This window comes from Piliocolobus tephrosceles, chromosome X (assembly GCF_002776525.5).
Source record: "Piliocolobus tephrosceles isolate RC106 chromosome X, ASM277652v3, whole genome shotgun sequence".
NCBI classification, from domain to species: domain Eukaryota; kingdom Metazoa; phylum Chordata; class Mammalia; order Primates; family Cercopithecidae; genus Piliocolobus; species Piliocolobus tephrosceles.
This window is the reverse complement of record NC_045455.1, coordinates 492685-506834: the sequence shown is the minus strand read 5'-3', so window position 1 is coordinate 506834 and position 14150 is coordinate 492685. Positions and strand designations below refer to the sequence as shown.

Genomic DNA, 14150 nt, shown 5'->3' with positions numbered 1-14150 from the left:
GCGCAGGGGGCGGCGCAGGGGGCGGCGCAGGGGGCGGGGAGCGGCGGCGCCGCGAGGGCGGCTCCTGGCGGCCGGACCGGGCTGTGGCCCCGGGAGAGCCGGGTGGGGCCTCGGGATGCAGCCGCCGGTGCCCGGGCCCCCGGGCCTGCTGGACGCCGCAGGTGAGCGCGGGGCTGGGGGCGTCTCTCGGCTCCTGCGGGGGAGCGTGGGGACCCCGGGGCTGCGAGTGCAGGTCCCCGGCCGGCCCGGGGGAACCTGTGCAGAGACGCGCCCGGGGTCTGGGCCCTGCGCCTCCTTGGAGCTCTGTCTTTGGAACACTTTGCACGTGGCACGGGGCGGGGCGTCCGTGCGTCCCCCGTTCTCCTCCCTCTGCCTCCTGCGCCTTTGCCTTTCTCTGGCTCTGTCGGTTCCTCTTCGCCTCGCTCCTGTTCTGTTTCTTGAGGAAGAACAGGCGCCCCAAAGCGCGCTCCTTCCCCGTCTCTTCCGTGCATCCAACCCACGCCGCTCTCCGGGAAGCTTCCTTTCCGAGAGCCAGGTCGCCTTTTCCTGTGGGGACGTGCAGAGGCGCGCACGGAGCCGGACCGTGTTGCTTGGTTTCTCCCCAGTGTGTTCACGGAGCCCCGGTCCCTCCACTTCCCAGATGACGCCCGCGGCAGCCGTGGAGCCCGGCCCGGGCTGGAAAACAGGACACCTGTGGCGTGTTGGCAGGTTCGCAGGTTCGCAGGCCGGGCTCGGGGGCTGCGCTGGGAAGCGGCCAGGACTGGAACGATGCCGGGTGTTCTTCTGAGGGGGAGAGGGCTGCGCGGATTTCAAAACAACAGAGAAACAGAGTTCCCTAGAAAGTGAGGCTCTGACGGCTGCTGGGAGGGATGGCGCGATGTCCCGGGGCTCTGCCGCTGCCTCAGAAATAATCCAACACGAACTGCTGGGGATGAACCTCACAACCCTTTTCCTGGGGCATCTTTGGGAAGTTTCTAAAAACCGGACGAGTTACTGTTATTCAAAATAATCAAAGAATTTGGCTTCTTTCTAAAAGAAACCACTATATACCTTCCACTCTCTAAAGCAAAATGCTCTATGGTCAAACGTATTAATGTGGATTCGTCTATTAGTGTATAGTAATGATAACTATTTATTATTATTTATTAACTAGTTTTATCCTTATTATATTAGAATGCCTTGAAGGTTTAAAAATAGCATTTGACTTAGATTTTCTTCTGACAAAGAACTTTAAACCTGAAAACATAATACTTGGAGCCGGTCTTTTTAGTATATGAAACATTGGTGTATCTGGGGTAGGGTTATGGGTCTTTTTGTTTGGAGCTGGACTTTTGCTAAAATGTATGAAGTATTGATGTGTCTGGGGGTGGATTCTGGTTTTTCTGCTTTGGGGTATCTGGGGGTGGGTTATGGTCTTTCTGCTTTGGGGTACCTGGGGGTGGATTATGGTTTGTTCTGCTTTGCCCTTCTTTGTTCACTGCCCTGGGCATGTGTAAAATCAGGACAAAAGAGAAATTGATGGCTGAGTGATTACAGTTTTACCTGGGATTATTACTTGGACACCAGTCATGGTTCCCACATGATTAAATGGAACTCACTCTTCTTTTTGGGCGTTCCAGGCCCTGCTGGCAGGAAGGCCAGATCTTGGAACCCTTCCAAGCAGTGCCTCCCATGCTTTGTGACATTCCCTTTCCTGGCTCTGTGGAGTGGAGGAAGTGGGTCTGAGGGGCAGGGAGAGCCTGACCTCCAGCCTTGCGTGTCTTCCAGGCAGAACCAGGCGTGGGCACAGGCTCCTGTGGTTCAGCTCCTCCAGCTAAGGCTGGGGTGGGAGCCAGGAAGGGGAGAGCAGGTCGGGTGGGAGAACTGGGGGCTGGTGGGGAGTGACAAGGTGATATTCTGAGATATCCTAGATGGGCTGCACCTGGGGAAGACTAGAGTTAGAAAAATCAGCGCACACAATAGCGGAGAGGTAGCTGTTGGCCCATTTAGCTTCACGTCTCAGAACTCCTCCTTGCAACTCCAGTGGGAGACATGCTGGTTAAGAATAACTGCTATGCCATCTTAAAGTTAACACTACCCTGGCGATTAGCATATGCATTACATTTATGAAAACCTATACATGGCAGCCCACACGGAGAGCCCACGTATCATGTCTCTCTGGACGCTTATCACAATCTCAAGAGGTGGGTAAGCAGGTGCTTCTCATGATTTCCATCCTACAAATCAGGAGACTGAAGAGCCTTCATTCATTCCGTACCAGGAGCTGTGTCTATGTCCTCATCTGAGCCCTGGGAACCGGCGACAAACAAGAGAGACAGAGCTCTCGGCTCTCACAGGGCTCTCTTCTCCCAAGCTCAGAGAGATTAAACGGCCACCCAAGACCACACAGTGGGTCTGGACAGACCCAGAATGGTTTGGGTCCGGTCCCTGTAAGCTGTCTCTGCAATAGAAACCTGTGGGTAGATATTTTAGTTAATAGTCGGGGCACTTAGGAGCACTTTAATTTTCACAGTGCACGTAATAGTATTTCCGCTAACGGGACGGGAACGGCAAGGAAATTATTCAGGTGATTTTAGTTATTTTTCTCCTAAGTGAAAGCCCCTTTCTGATGAAATTAAAATGCTTATCTCTTATGGTAATTATAAAGATATCCACCTTCTTTTCTTGAGTTTATTTTTTTGTCTCATTTTTATGCTGTGTCACGTATTTATAAAATGTATTTAAGGTTGGGAGTCTTCTTTTTCTTATCTCTATTATATCCAGAGTCAAAATATTACCACTGTGTAATTGAACGAGATGATTCGGAACCATTGCTCGCGGGGGCATGGGGTGGGACCGAGGGAGCATCACCGTACCAGACACCGGACGACGGACGTGTAGGCGCCAGGTCCTGGGCTACCAGCGTGGCCTTGGGGCTCCTGGAGCTGTGCTCGCCCCTGCGCCCACCTGCTTGTCACCCCTGTAGGCTTATTCAGCATGACCCCTGCAGAAGCCGCCTTGGGGACCCGGGGGGCGCAGGCATGGCCCTGGCTGCAGGGACCCCACACCGCACGTGTTCCTGAGCCCTGGACTGCACTGGGCTGCAGCCTCTAGTGTCTCAGTAGAGTGGCTTTCAGAAGGAGGGCCTCACTCCACACCGGTGGTGCTGTGCTGAGGGGTGCACTGTGCCACCACCAGGCCCCCCAGGGAAGGCTCTGCCCTCCACCCACTGCCTGTGGGCGATGCGTGCAGAGCGCCCTGTCCCCAGCCCTGCCGAACCTGGCCTTTTCCAATGCCTGCAGCGTGTGCCTCTGTCTGGCGTCCCCTCTGCCTCTCACACCTGGGGACACTCTGCAGGGGCAGGGGAGAGGGGGTGCCTGTGGAGAGCACAGGGGTGAGTGGAGCTACTGTGCTCAGTGTGTCTGTAGCAACATTTAAGAGAGGCCTTCAGGGAGTGCTTGGAGTGTCTGGCTGGGAGACAGCAGGTGCACAGGCCCTGTGGATGCTGTAACAAGCCTGTCTCTAAGGAGGCAGGAGATGGGGCGACCAGGGAGAGCCTGAGAATGCTGGCCTGCGGCCTGGAGGGTAACACCAAGGACAGTGCCCCTGGCCACCTCGGTGCAGTGGGTCCGAGATGGGGGCAGCCTGGCTGGCTGGTGGGAGCCAATGGTTTATTACGTTAGCGAATGGACTGATCTGGTCCCCTCCAAGGTGGAAGGTAAAAGGCGATTTGGGATGAGATTTTTGGGACAGGTGTAACTTTGCAAGGGTCGAGGGGCAGGCAGGGTGACTGTGCCGGGGGCTGTGCTGAGTCTGAGAGGGCCTGGAAGGAAGGCTGTGCCCCAGGCCTCGCCCTTGCTGGGTCACCTGGACAGAAACGGCTCTCTCAGATCAGCAGAGCGATTCTGCGTCTGCACATTGATTTATAGTTTTGCGAAACTCATTTCTGAGGACGTCACAATCCCTTCCTTGGGTGCAATAACCTTGCCTTGCCATTGAGCTCTGCTGTTGGGATTGCAGAAGTGTAAATCTTCGGATATGGACCTTCTAGGATGTGGACAATGTCTGCATGGCCGTCCTGGCAGCCGGTGGCTCTCCTGTGTGCTGCTTTCCCTGCACACGTGCACTCACACATGTGCACACACACAAATGTTGATTTTCAAAATCTTGGAGTAGGAAGACCTTACCGTGGTTTTTAAAAATCCCCTATTTTCGGCCGGGCGCGGTGGCTCAAGCCTGTAATCCCAGCACTTTGGGAGGCCGAGACGGGCGGATCACGAGGTCAGGAGTTCGAGACCATCCTGGCTAACACGGTGAAACCCCGTCTCTACTAAAAAATACAAAAAAGCTAGCCGGGCGAGGTGGCTGGCGCCTGTAGTCCCAGCTACTCGGGAGGCTGAGGCAGGAGAATGGCGTAAACCCGGGAGGCGGAGCTTGCAGTGAGCTGAGATCTGGCCACTGCACTCCAGCCCGAGGGACAGAGCGAGACTCCGTCTCAAAAAAAAAAAAAAAAAAAAAAAAAAAAAAAAACATCCCCTATTTTCTTTGGAGTCACACAGGGATCAAGATGATTTAGTTTTCAAAAAATAAAACAAAGCAAAACAGATGGCCCAGCTGGACGGCTGCTGGGTGTGTTCCTCTCTCCCTGCCCCTCCCCTGGCGGCAGCCCCCTCCCGCTCCGGGTGCAGCTGTGATAGGCGGGTAGAGAGGGTGTGTCTGCGAGCCAGTGGTGATGATAAAACAGTAAACAAAAGATGCTCCCGTCCTCCTGGGGACACCAAGGGGAGAAAGTCAGAGGAAGAGGCAGCCAGTGGGATGGAGTCCTTTCTAGTTTGCTTTCTTGAGTTCTGTGACAGAATTAGGTTTGGCCGCAAATACCAGGCTCTCCAGTATAGTGGCTTAAGATCCAGAGATTTTATTCTGTTATCTAATGGAAGTTGGGGGTGGTCCCCGAGGTGGGCTGGGAGGCAGGTGGGGATAGTGCATCCCAGGACCCCCGGGCAACAGAGCACGGCCCAGAGCGTGCCGGGCTGACACCCGCCCGAGCCTGAGCCTTCACTGACAGGTCCTCGCTTCCTCCCCACAGAAGGGCTTTCGAGGAGGAAGAAGACGTCGCTGTGGTTTGTGGGGTCTCTGCTGCTGGTGTCTGTCCTCATAGTGACCGTCGGGCTGGCTGCCACCACCAGGACGGAGAATGTGACCGTGGGGGGCTACTACCCAGGGATCATTGTGAGTGCGCTGAGCAGGCGGCCTGGGCCGGGGAGGGCGGGGTGGTGTGGCTGTCTCAGGGTGGAGCCCATGCCAGCTCACAGGGCTGGGGCTGAAGGTGGGGAGGCTTCGATCGGTGCTTGTGGTCGGGGTTACAGCCCCCATAGACGTGCACATCCCAATCCCCAGGACCTGGGACGGTGGCAGGTCCAAGGCAGAGACCGTAAAATAGGGCCAGGGGCCCTCCATCGTCCAGGTTGGCCTGATGCGGTCACAGGGTGACCAGGGCGTGGGAGGGGGGCCAGAGCCCGGCGACGGGAAACGTCCAAGCTGGAGGAGGGGCCAGGAGCCGAGGATGTCCGAAAAGGCCGGACACAGCCTCCCCCAGTGTCCCGGAAGGGTTTTACCCTGAGGGACCAGGTCGACCACCATAGCTGTGGAACCGTGGAAGGGGAAAGTGACTTTAAACGATTCCTGCCAAGAAGCGATGGATCACAGATCGTATTAGTGACGCCATCACGTGGGAACGGCCAGAAGGTGGTGGTGCTGACCTCATCCACCCCGCAGGCCAGATTTTGGACAGAAAGGCGGCGAGGTAAATTGATGGTAACCTAATTGGCAAGAATTGGTCACCCGGATTCAAAAGTATCAAGGTTTTTTGAACTATGAAATTACATCCTCTGTCGTTAGCAAAAAAATTTGTCCTAAGTGCCTGCGTTCTGCGCAGTGAACCTCTGTCGGGGTGGCTTGGATCTGCTGCAATGCCCTTCATGTGCCCCAGAGCTCGGTTGCTATGTCATGAAGTGTTAAAGCAAGATTTTAAAATGCGGCTTCTTCAATCTCATTACTCTCACCTGAAGTACTACCAAGATTGGTAATAATATTGATGACAGCAAAGATGAACGATTTTTGGCACTCAGTATTTAGAAATATTTTACAAATATTGTTTATTTCACCTTTATATTTTCCTTTGTTTAATCTTAAGGTGTGCCTTATACGTCTACACTATCTACCTGTGTATAGTTTATAAATAAACATATACAAATAGTATCTGTGCAGAAAAAGCTTTATCAGTAAAATTGCAAGAGGCCAATGGTGTGGGGACCCTGGCCTCATGCGAGGGGCTTTTCTGCTTCCTGGACAGAGAGGGGAGCCCGGAGGGCAAGTGGCTGTGAGGAGGGACCTCCCAAGTGATTTGCAGAATATCAAGATCAACCTTGAGTAGCTGTTTTTTTGTTTGTTTGTTCTCAAGCTTATTTAAGAGCTCCCTCAAAATACCGTACTCAAAAACATCAATGGCTAATGCTCGAGCTGTGCTCTATAAAGAATCTACTTGTGGCCGGGTGCGGGGGCTCAAGCCTGTAATCCCAGTACTTTGGGAGGCCAAGACGGGCAGATCACGAGGTCAGGAGATCGAGACTATCCTGGCTAACACGGTGAAACCCCGTCTCTACTAAAAACTACAAAAAACTAGCCGGGCGAGGTGGCAGCACCTGTAGTCCCAGCTACCCGGGAGGCTGAGGCAGGAGAATGGCGTGAACCTGGGAGGCGGAGCTTGCAGTGAGCTGAGATCCGGCCACTGCACTCCAGCCTGGGAGACAGAGCGAGACTCCGTCTCAAAAAAAAAAAAAAAAAGAATCTACTTGCTGGGCGGTGAATTAACGCTGTGCTGACCAGATTGAAATGACTTTAGCCCAGACAGTTCTGAGAGCCAACTAGGGAGACGACAAATCAAATCAGCCTCAAGGAAACGTGGCTGAGAGTCACTTCTGTGGGGACGCGCACCAATGTAGAGGCTTCAGAGAAAAAGCTGATCTCAGAAGAAGCGGCCAGAACATGAAAACATCTCAACATTTTGAAAAAAGGTGTGTTTTTTTTTTTCAAATCCCCCAAAAATAAAATGTAGTGAAACATATGTTTTAATACACGTATATTGAAGTAGAATTTTGATATTTTTGAACTGTGGAGTTGAACTGTGGTATTTGGAAGCTCAGCACATGAAGACATGTTCCTGTTACCCCTGGAGAATTCTCAAACCATTGGTGAAAGCCACATGTGTACATGTCTGTCACCATAGACGCACAGACACAATTACAGAAAAGGCAAAACGACTTACATAAAGAAGTCCGGTTTCCAGTGCATTAAACTTCACACCACAGCCCCAGGAACTCCAAGGCTGTGCCGGGCGGGCCGCCCCTTCCAACGGATGCTCACTGGGAAGCGTAACGGGCCCGGCACACCTGCACGCGAGTAGGAGCCGTCTTAGGCCTCGGCCTGATCATTGGCAGCTCCGAGTTGTCTGCGGGAGGCACTTTTGCCGGTGGCTCTGAACCAGATTTTTGTTGGGTGTTGCTGAAACGCATATTCTTCACACTGATTTTAAAAATTCCTCTGCCAGGCAGGGCATGGTGGCTCAAGCCTGTAATCCCAGCACTTTGGGAGGCCGAGACAGGTGGATCACGAGGTCAGAAGATTGAGACCATCCTGGCTAACACGGTGAAACCCCGTCTCTACTAAAAAATACAAAAAACTAGCCGGGCGAGGTGGCGGGTGCCTGTAGTCCCAGCTACTCGGGAGGCTGAGGCAGTAGAATGGCGTAAACCCGGGAGGCGGAGCTTGCAGTGAGCTGAGATTGCACCACTGCACTCCAGCCTGGGTGACAGAGCAAGACTCTATCTCAAAAAAAAAAAAAAAAAAAAAAATTCCTCTGCCAGATGCGTGTCACCTGCCAGGACGGTCCCTGGGTGGAGGGAGCAGGTGCCCGGCTGCTGGCCTCTATTCGAAGACAGCACAGTCCCATGTCTATTTCCCGACATCCTGGCATCATTTTCTGCCCAGAGCTGGGGCTTCCTGTGGAGCAAGGGGGCTCCACCGGACCCCTGGTGGCCTGTGCTGCAGCCCGGGGCCTCTCTGTGCCTGGCCCAGGAGCCGTTTCCCCACACCAGGCACGTTCCTGCTGACGGCCTGCCCTGCTCACTCTCCTGAAGCAGCAGCCACAGGTAGGCCATCTGAGCAGGTGTCACAGGTGGCCCTGGTGCCTGGCAACCCTTCTTTTGAAACACAGCTGTAGTTCCCTAATGCCTTACCCAGGAGCCATGCTCAGGGGCATCTCAGGCCTGGAGAAGACGGGGTAGGTGTTGGTGCTTGGTGGCCTTGGGTCTGCGAGAAGATGTTGTCTGTGGGGGACAAGTGGGATCCTCTCTTACCGCACGGGCACAAGCCAAACGGACGCATCAGTGAAAACCCCTGAGTAGAGAAGACAGGATGGGTGACGTTGCAGAGGCGCCCACCCAGTGCCAGCAGATGCACCTGATGCTCAGTGGTTGAGGTTCTTGAGGTGGGGATGTCTGGCCTTTGTCCCTGGATAAAATGCCTTTGAGGGTGGGATTTTTTGCTGTTAAATGTCAGTGCTAAGCTTCCAGGAATGCTAATGAGTGTTTCTCTCTCGTTCTTCCTTTGGTTTTAGCTCGGCTTCGGATCTTTCTTGGGAATTATTGGCATCAACTTGATGGAGAATAGAAGGCAAATGGTGAGAAAGTACATGGCTTCTTTCAAACGTGGGGAGGTGGGGATCATGAGCCCTTCATCAGGGGACGGTACAGCTGCGCTGGGGCTCTGAGAAGAGTGAGCCCCGCCTCCCTAACACATTGGTGTCTACGGGACCAGCTCTGAGGTTCCCGGACTGTGGCCTGCACAGTCCTGGGTGCAGGGTTCAGTGGGTACCATTCACACCTTAGTCTAAGCGAGCATGGCCCTGGGTTGCTGGTACATCAACCTCACGTGGTATGCAGCCCCCAACGGTGAGGGCTGGGAAGCTCAGGGAGTGCATGAAGTTTGGGACAGGGGTGGCAAATGAAGTTAGGTCCTAGCGTGTGAAGTTTAGGCAAAAACGTGTGCACAAGCCTCTCTTCCTTTTGGACCAATGGCTCCAGGGTCCGTTTTTCATCTGAGTTGGGCTAATGTTTATCTTGCCCAGACTAAGAGGAGAGGTAAAGACATAGAACCAGGAGGGAGCCCCTGGTTCACACGGCAGCGATGCAGAGTGAAATCTAGACTCTGCCAGTCCGTGATGTTAGTGGCTGCATGCGTGGCAACAGCGTTCAGGTTCAGCTGGAGTCCGTTTTGTTGATGCACGGCTTTGGGGACTGTAACTTTAAAAACAAAAACTGGTTAATGTTGACAGTTCACGGTGGCAGCCAGGATTGAATTTTAAGAGCAGGGTTTAGAGGGGAGGTGTTTGGGCCACTTCTGCCTCATCTCCCAGTTGTTGCCTCAGACCAGGCTGGAGTTCTCATCTCTTCCCTGTGCTGGCTGTCATCTTGTTGTATCATCCAGTGTGCAAATGACCTGTGTCGGGTCCCCAACCCCTGCCTGCTCCCAGCTCCCAGGCCGAGAGGGAGGGTGCGATGGCTGGCCTGGGTGTGTGCCCTGGGAACCCTGGTTATTAGTCTGTTTTCACGCTGCTGATAAAGACATGCCCAGGACTGAGTAATTTACAAAAGGAAGAGGTTTAATTGGACTTACAGTTCCGCGTGGCTGGGGAAGCCTCACTATCATGGCAGAAGGCAACGAGGAGCAAGTCACGTCTTACGTGGATGGCAGCAGTCAAAGAGAGAGCTTGTGCAGGGAGACTCCCCCTTATAATAACCGTCAGATCTCGTGAGACTTACTCACTGTCATGAGAACAGCACGGGAAAGACCTGCCCCCATGACTCAGTTGCCTCCCACCAGGTCCCTCCCACAACACGTGAGGATTCAAGGTGAGATTCGGGTGAGGACGCAGCCAAGCCAGATCACCCCATATGGGACCCAGCAAACTCCCGCTGCTGCCCCGGAGACTGACCTTGGGCAGATGGAGCCTCATCGTGTGAGGGTGGGAGGTCTCTGGAGGGTTGGGGGGTGGCTGCAGAGACACTGGGATTCTGGTAGAACAAAGCGTTCTGTTCTGTGTATTGGAGACAGTGTGCACTGCAGGGCGAGCTGCCATTCTTCGCTAGCAGTTGCAAAGAGATGGAGAGATAGCCCCAGCATTTCCTCTCCCACCCACCCCCGTTGTTGGCTCCCGACTGTGGGTGTCACAGCTGACCAGGGTGGGCAAAGGCCTCACACACACCAGTCTGCAGAATGGCGTTGGAAACAGAGGCCACCTTTGGGAGCCAGTATGGCCCCCATGATAGTCTCTAGACAGCATCTCTTCAGAGTCTGGGGCTGCTTGGTGCCTGCAGGGAGTTGAGTGGACCTGGGGATGGAAGGCCTCCTGAAGGTTTTTCCATAAGATTTCCCCAAAGAGGCAGAAACTGGGTATGAAGCTGGGCTTTGGTGATGCACAGGATGGGTGGGCAGTGTGGGTCTGTTTTTCTTTCCTTTTAAAAAAAAGGGCTTTAATGAGATATAGTCCACATTCCATATAACTCACTCATTTAAAGCACACAATTCAATGGTTTTTAGGTATTCGCAGATATGTGAACCATCAGCACAGCCAGTGTTAAAACATGAATCACCTCAGCAAGAAACCCACACCCTTCTGTTAGCACCTACTGACCCAGCCTAAGCAACCAGGAATCAGCTCCTATCTCTGTAGATTCCTACTCTGGGCTTGCGTGTGGAGGGAGTAACGAGTAATATGTGGTCTCTGTGTCTGGTGTCTGGCACTGCGCATTGTGTCTTTAAGCTTCCTCCGAATTTCCTTGCTTTCTATGGCTGAGTAATAATGCACTATATGGGCCAGACACGGTGGCTCACGCCTGTAATCCCAGCACTTTGGGAGGCCAAGGTGGGTGGATCACGAGTTCAGGAGTTTAAGACCAGCTTGACCAACATGGTGAAACCTCGTCTCTACTAAAAATACAAAATTAGCTGGGTGCAGTGGCGTGCGCCTGTAATCCCAGCTACTCAGGATGCTGAGGGAGGAGAATCACTTGAACCTGGGAGGCAGGGGTTGCAGTGAGCCGAGATTGCGCCATTGCACTCCAGCCTGAGTGACAGAGCAAGACTCTGTCTCAAATAATAATAATAACAATGATGATAATAATCACTGTACAGATGTGCCACACGCATCCATTCACCAGTTGATGGACATTACAACTGTTTCCACCCTTTAGCGCCCGTGAATAATGCTGCTGTGAACATTTGTACGTAGGTTTCTGTGTGAAAACGCATTTTCATTTCTTTTGGGCATGTATCTGGGAGTGGAACTGCTGGGTCGTACAGTAATGCTGTTTAATCATTTGAGGAATTGCCACACTGTTTTCCAAAGTGGCTGCCCTATGTTACATTCCCACAGGCAGGCATGAGGGCTCCAGTTCCTCCACTCCCTCACCGGCACTCGTCACTCTCTGACTGTTTTTGATTCTAGCCATCTAATGTGTGTTTAGTGGTATCTCATCGTGGTTTTGATTGCATTTCCCTGATGACTAGTGAAGTTGAGCATCTCTTCATGTGCCTATGGCCATTTGCATATGTTCTTGGAAAAATGTTCATTTCCTTTGCTCGTTTTTATATTGGACTGCCTTTTCCTGTTGAGTCGTCAGAGTCATTTATGTATTCTAGAAACAAGTCCCTTCTCAGATATGTGATTTGCAAATATTTCTTCAAATTCTGTACATTGCCTTTTCACTTTCTTAATGGCGTCCTTTGAGGCACAAAAGTTTTTAATTTTGATGAACTCTAATTTGTTTTTTCTTTTGTTGTCCATGCTTTTGGTGTCATATCTAAGAATCTTTTGCAACTCTAAGGACATGAAGATTTACCCCTAGAGTTTTCTACAAGAGTTTTATAGTTTTAACTCTTCCATCTGGGTTTGTGATCCACTTTGAGTTAACTTTTGTGTATGGTATGAGGTAGGGGTTATTATAGTTTTAACTCTTCCATCTGGTTCTGTGATCCACCTTGAGTTAACTTTCTTCATGGTGTGAGGTAGGGACCCATGTTCATGCATTTGTGGACATCCAGTTGTCCAAGCACCATTTGCTGAAAAGACTGTTCTTTTCACATTGAATGGTCTTCGCACCCTCATTGAAAATTAATTGGCCATAGATATATGGGATTATTTGTGGACTTTTAATTATATTCTTTTAATCTATATGTCTTTGCTTGTGCTGGTACCACAGTCTTGATTACTGTAGCTTTATAGTTAGTTTGAAATAAGGGCTTGTGAGTCTCCCAACTTTGTTCTTTCTCAGGATTATTTTGGCAATTCTGAATCCCTTGCCATTCCATATGAATTTTAGAATCAACTGGTCAATTTCTACAAGGAAGCCAGCTGGGATTCTGGTAGGGATGTGTTGATTCTGTAGCTCAGTGTAGGGAGTGTTACCATTTTAATGTTAAGTATCCCAGTCCACGAACATGGAATGCTTTCCCAGTTATTTAGACGTTCTTTAGTTTTTAAAAACAATGTTTTGTAGTTTTTAGAGTGTAAGTTTTGTATCAAATTTACTTATTCTTCAGTATTTATCAGATGAAGTACTTACCGAATTAAATTTATTCTTAAGTACTTTATTCTTTTTGAGGCTATTTTGAGTGGAATTGTTTTCTTAATTTAACTTTTGGGTTGTCCATTGCAAGTGTTTAGAAATACAATTGACTTTTTATGTTGATCTAATATCTGCAGCCCTGTGGAACTCATTTCTTTCTTCTAGTAGTTCTTTAAAAAATTGATTCCTTAGGGTTTTTTTTTTTTTTTTATCTACTAGAATATGTCAAATAGAAACACTTTTGCTTCTTCCTTTCCAATCTGGATGCAGGGGGATCATTTCTATGGCTTTGGTAAAAGCACATGGGTACTGGAATGACAGGATAAAGACCCAGGAGTGACGACCACTGCCAGAGCCGTGTGGTGTTCACCTGTCCATGGGCTTCCCTCACCTGGGTGAGGAGGGCACCCAGATGCCCCAGACCAGAGCCTCTGAGGGGTTGTCTGTGATGCCTGTGCAAGCTCATTTCTGCCTTTTCAGGAGAGGGACTCTTCTGGGTTAATGTTGTGTAGTGAACCCATATTTCACAATCTCACATTAATTTAATACTTGTGGTAGCTGGAACCTGGCTGCCGTGACTGCTGCGTGATCCTAGGAAACTTACTGAAGTATTTCAGCCTCAGTTTCTTCATTTGCATGGTGGCTGGGAACATTTGAGCCAATGCACATGAGAATGTCTTGTTCATGACAGGTTTTGAGAAAACAGTGGCCATTGTTCTACACTGGTTTTAAGTGCATAGATGTCAGAACATTCAAGTTATTTCAAAAGGAAGCAAGGCAGGCTGTGAATGTCAGCTAGAGAGAGAACGAGTGTATTTCCAATGCTTCCAGATACACATGAACACTTTTTTTTCTCGATTTATTTTTATTTTAAATTTTTACCATTGAAAGCTTTAAGCACATACAAGGGTGAAGAGAATCGCATAATGGACCCTCTGTGCCCCCCACCCAACTCCATCACTTGTCTGGTTCACCCCCAGCCTGCTGCTTCTCTTCCCATGTTGTTTAGAAGCAAATGCCAGACATGGCATCATTTCATTTATAAAGATTTCACTCTGTTCACTTAAGGGATGGAATCTGATCATTAGGAATGGCTTCACCATTATCCCTACCCATTATCATGTTAGTCTCCGGTGACATCTGAAGAATGCCCCAAATCACATCAGCTTTAGATATTTTTCCACTGCTGAATGAGTTACTGTTTGCTCCTCACCCAGACAGACATATGAATCATTGATTTCAGGAAGAGCTCTGTAAGCTGATACAATCCCACAGGTCCCACAGGGATGGGACAGGGAAGGGCATAAAACAGTGTTAACTGGCGGTTCTCTCTCCTGCGCCCCACGTACGTGCACATGCACACACACGACACACTCCACACAGTACAAAACACATGCATGCCACACAGCACACACACACACCGTACACTACACAACACACGACACACACACCACACACCACACAAACGACACACCACACAGTACACAC

At 50.8% G+C, this 14150-nt stretch overlaps 1 protein-coding gene across 2 annotated transcripts in view; it reads left to right on the top strand.

Annotated features, from left to right (window-relative positions):
• The first annotated feature begins 19 nt into the window (after nucleotides 1-19).
• The window catches only part of TMEM255B (transmembrane protein 255B), a 37318-nt gene continuing 23187 nt past the window's right edge, over nucleotides 20-14150 (top strand). Inside the window, exons 1-4 of one of the 2 annotated variants that reach the window (XM_023217707.1) lie at nucleotides 20-161; nucleotides 606-716; nucleotides 5066-5208; nucleotides 8654-8716. In XM_023217707.1, coding sequence (XP_023073475.1) covers nucleotides 116-161; nucleotides 606-716; nucleotides 5066-5208; nucleotides 8654-8716 — 363 coding nt within the window. In that variant the 5' untranslated portion in view covers nucleotides 20-115. The remainder of the gene's footprint in view (nucleotides 162-605; nucleotides 717-5065; nucleotides 5209-8653; nucleotides 8717-14150) is intronic. The other variant, XM_023217708.1, reaches the window with a different exon arrangement.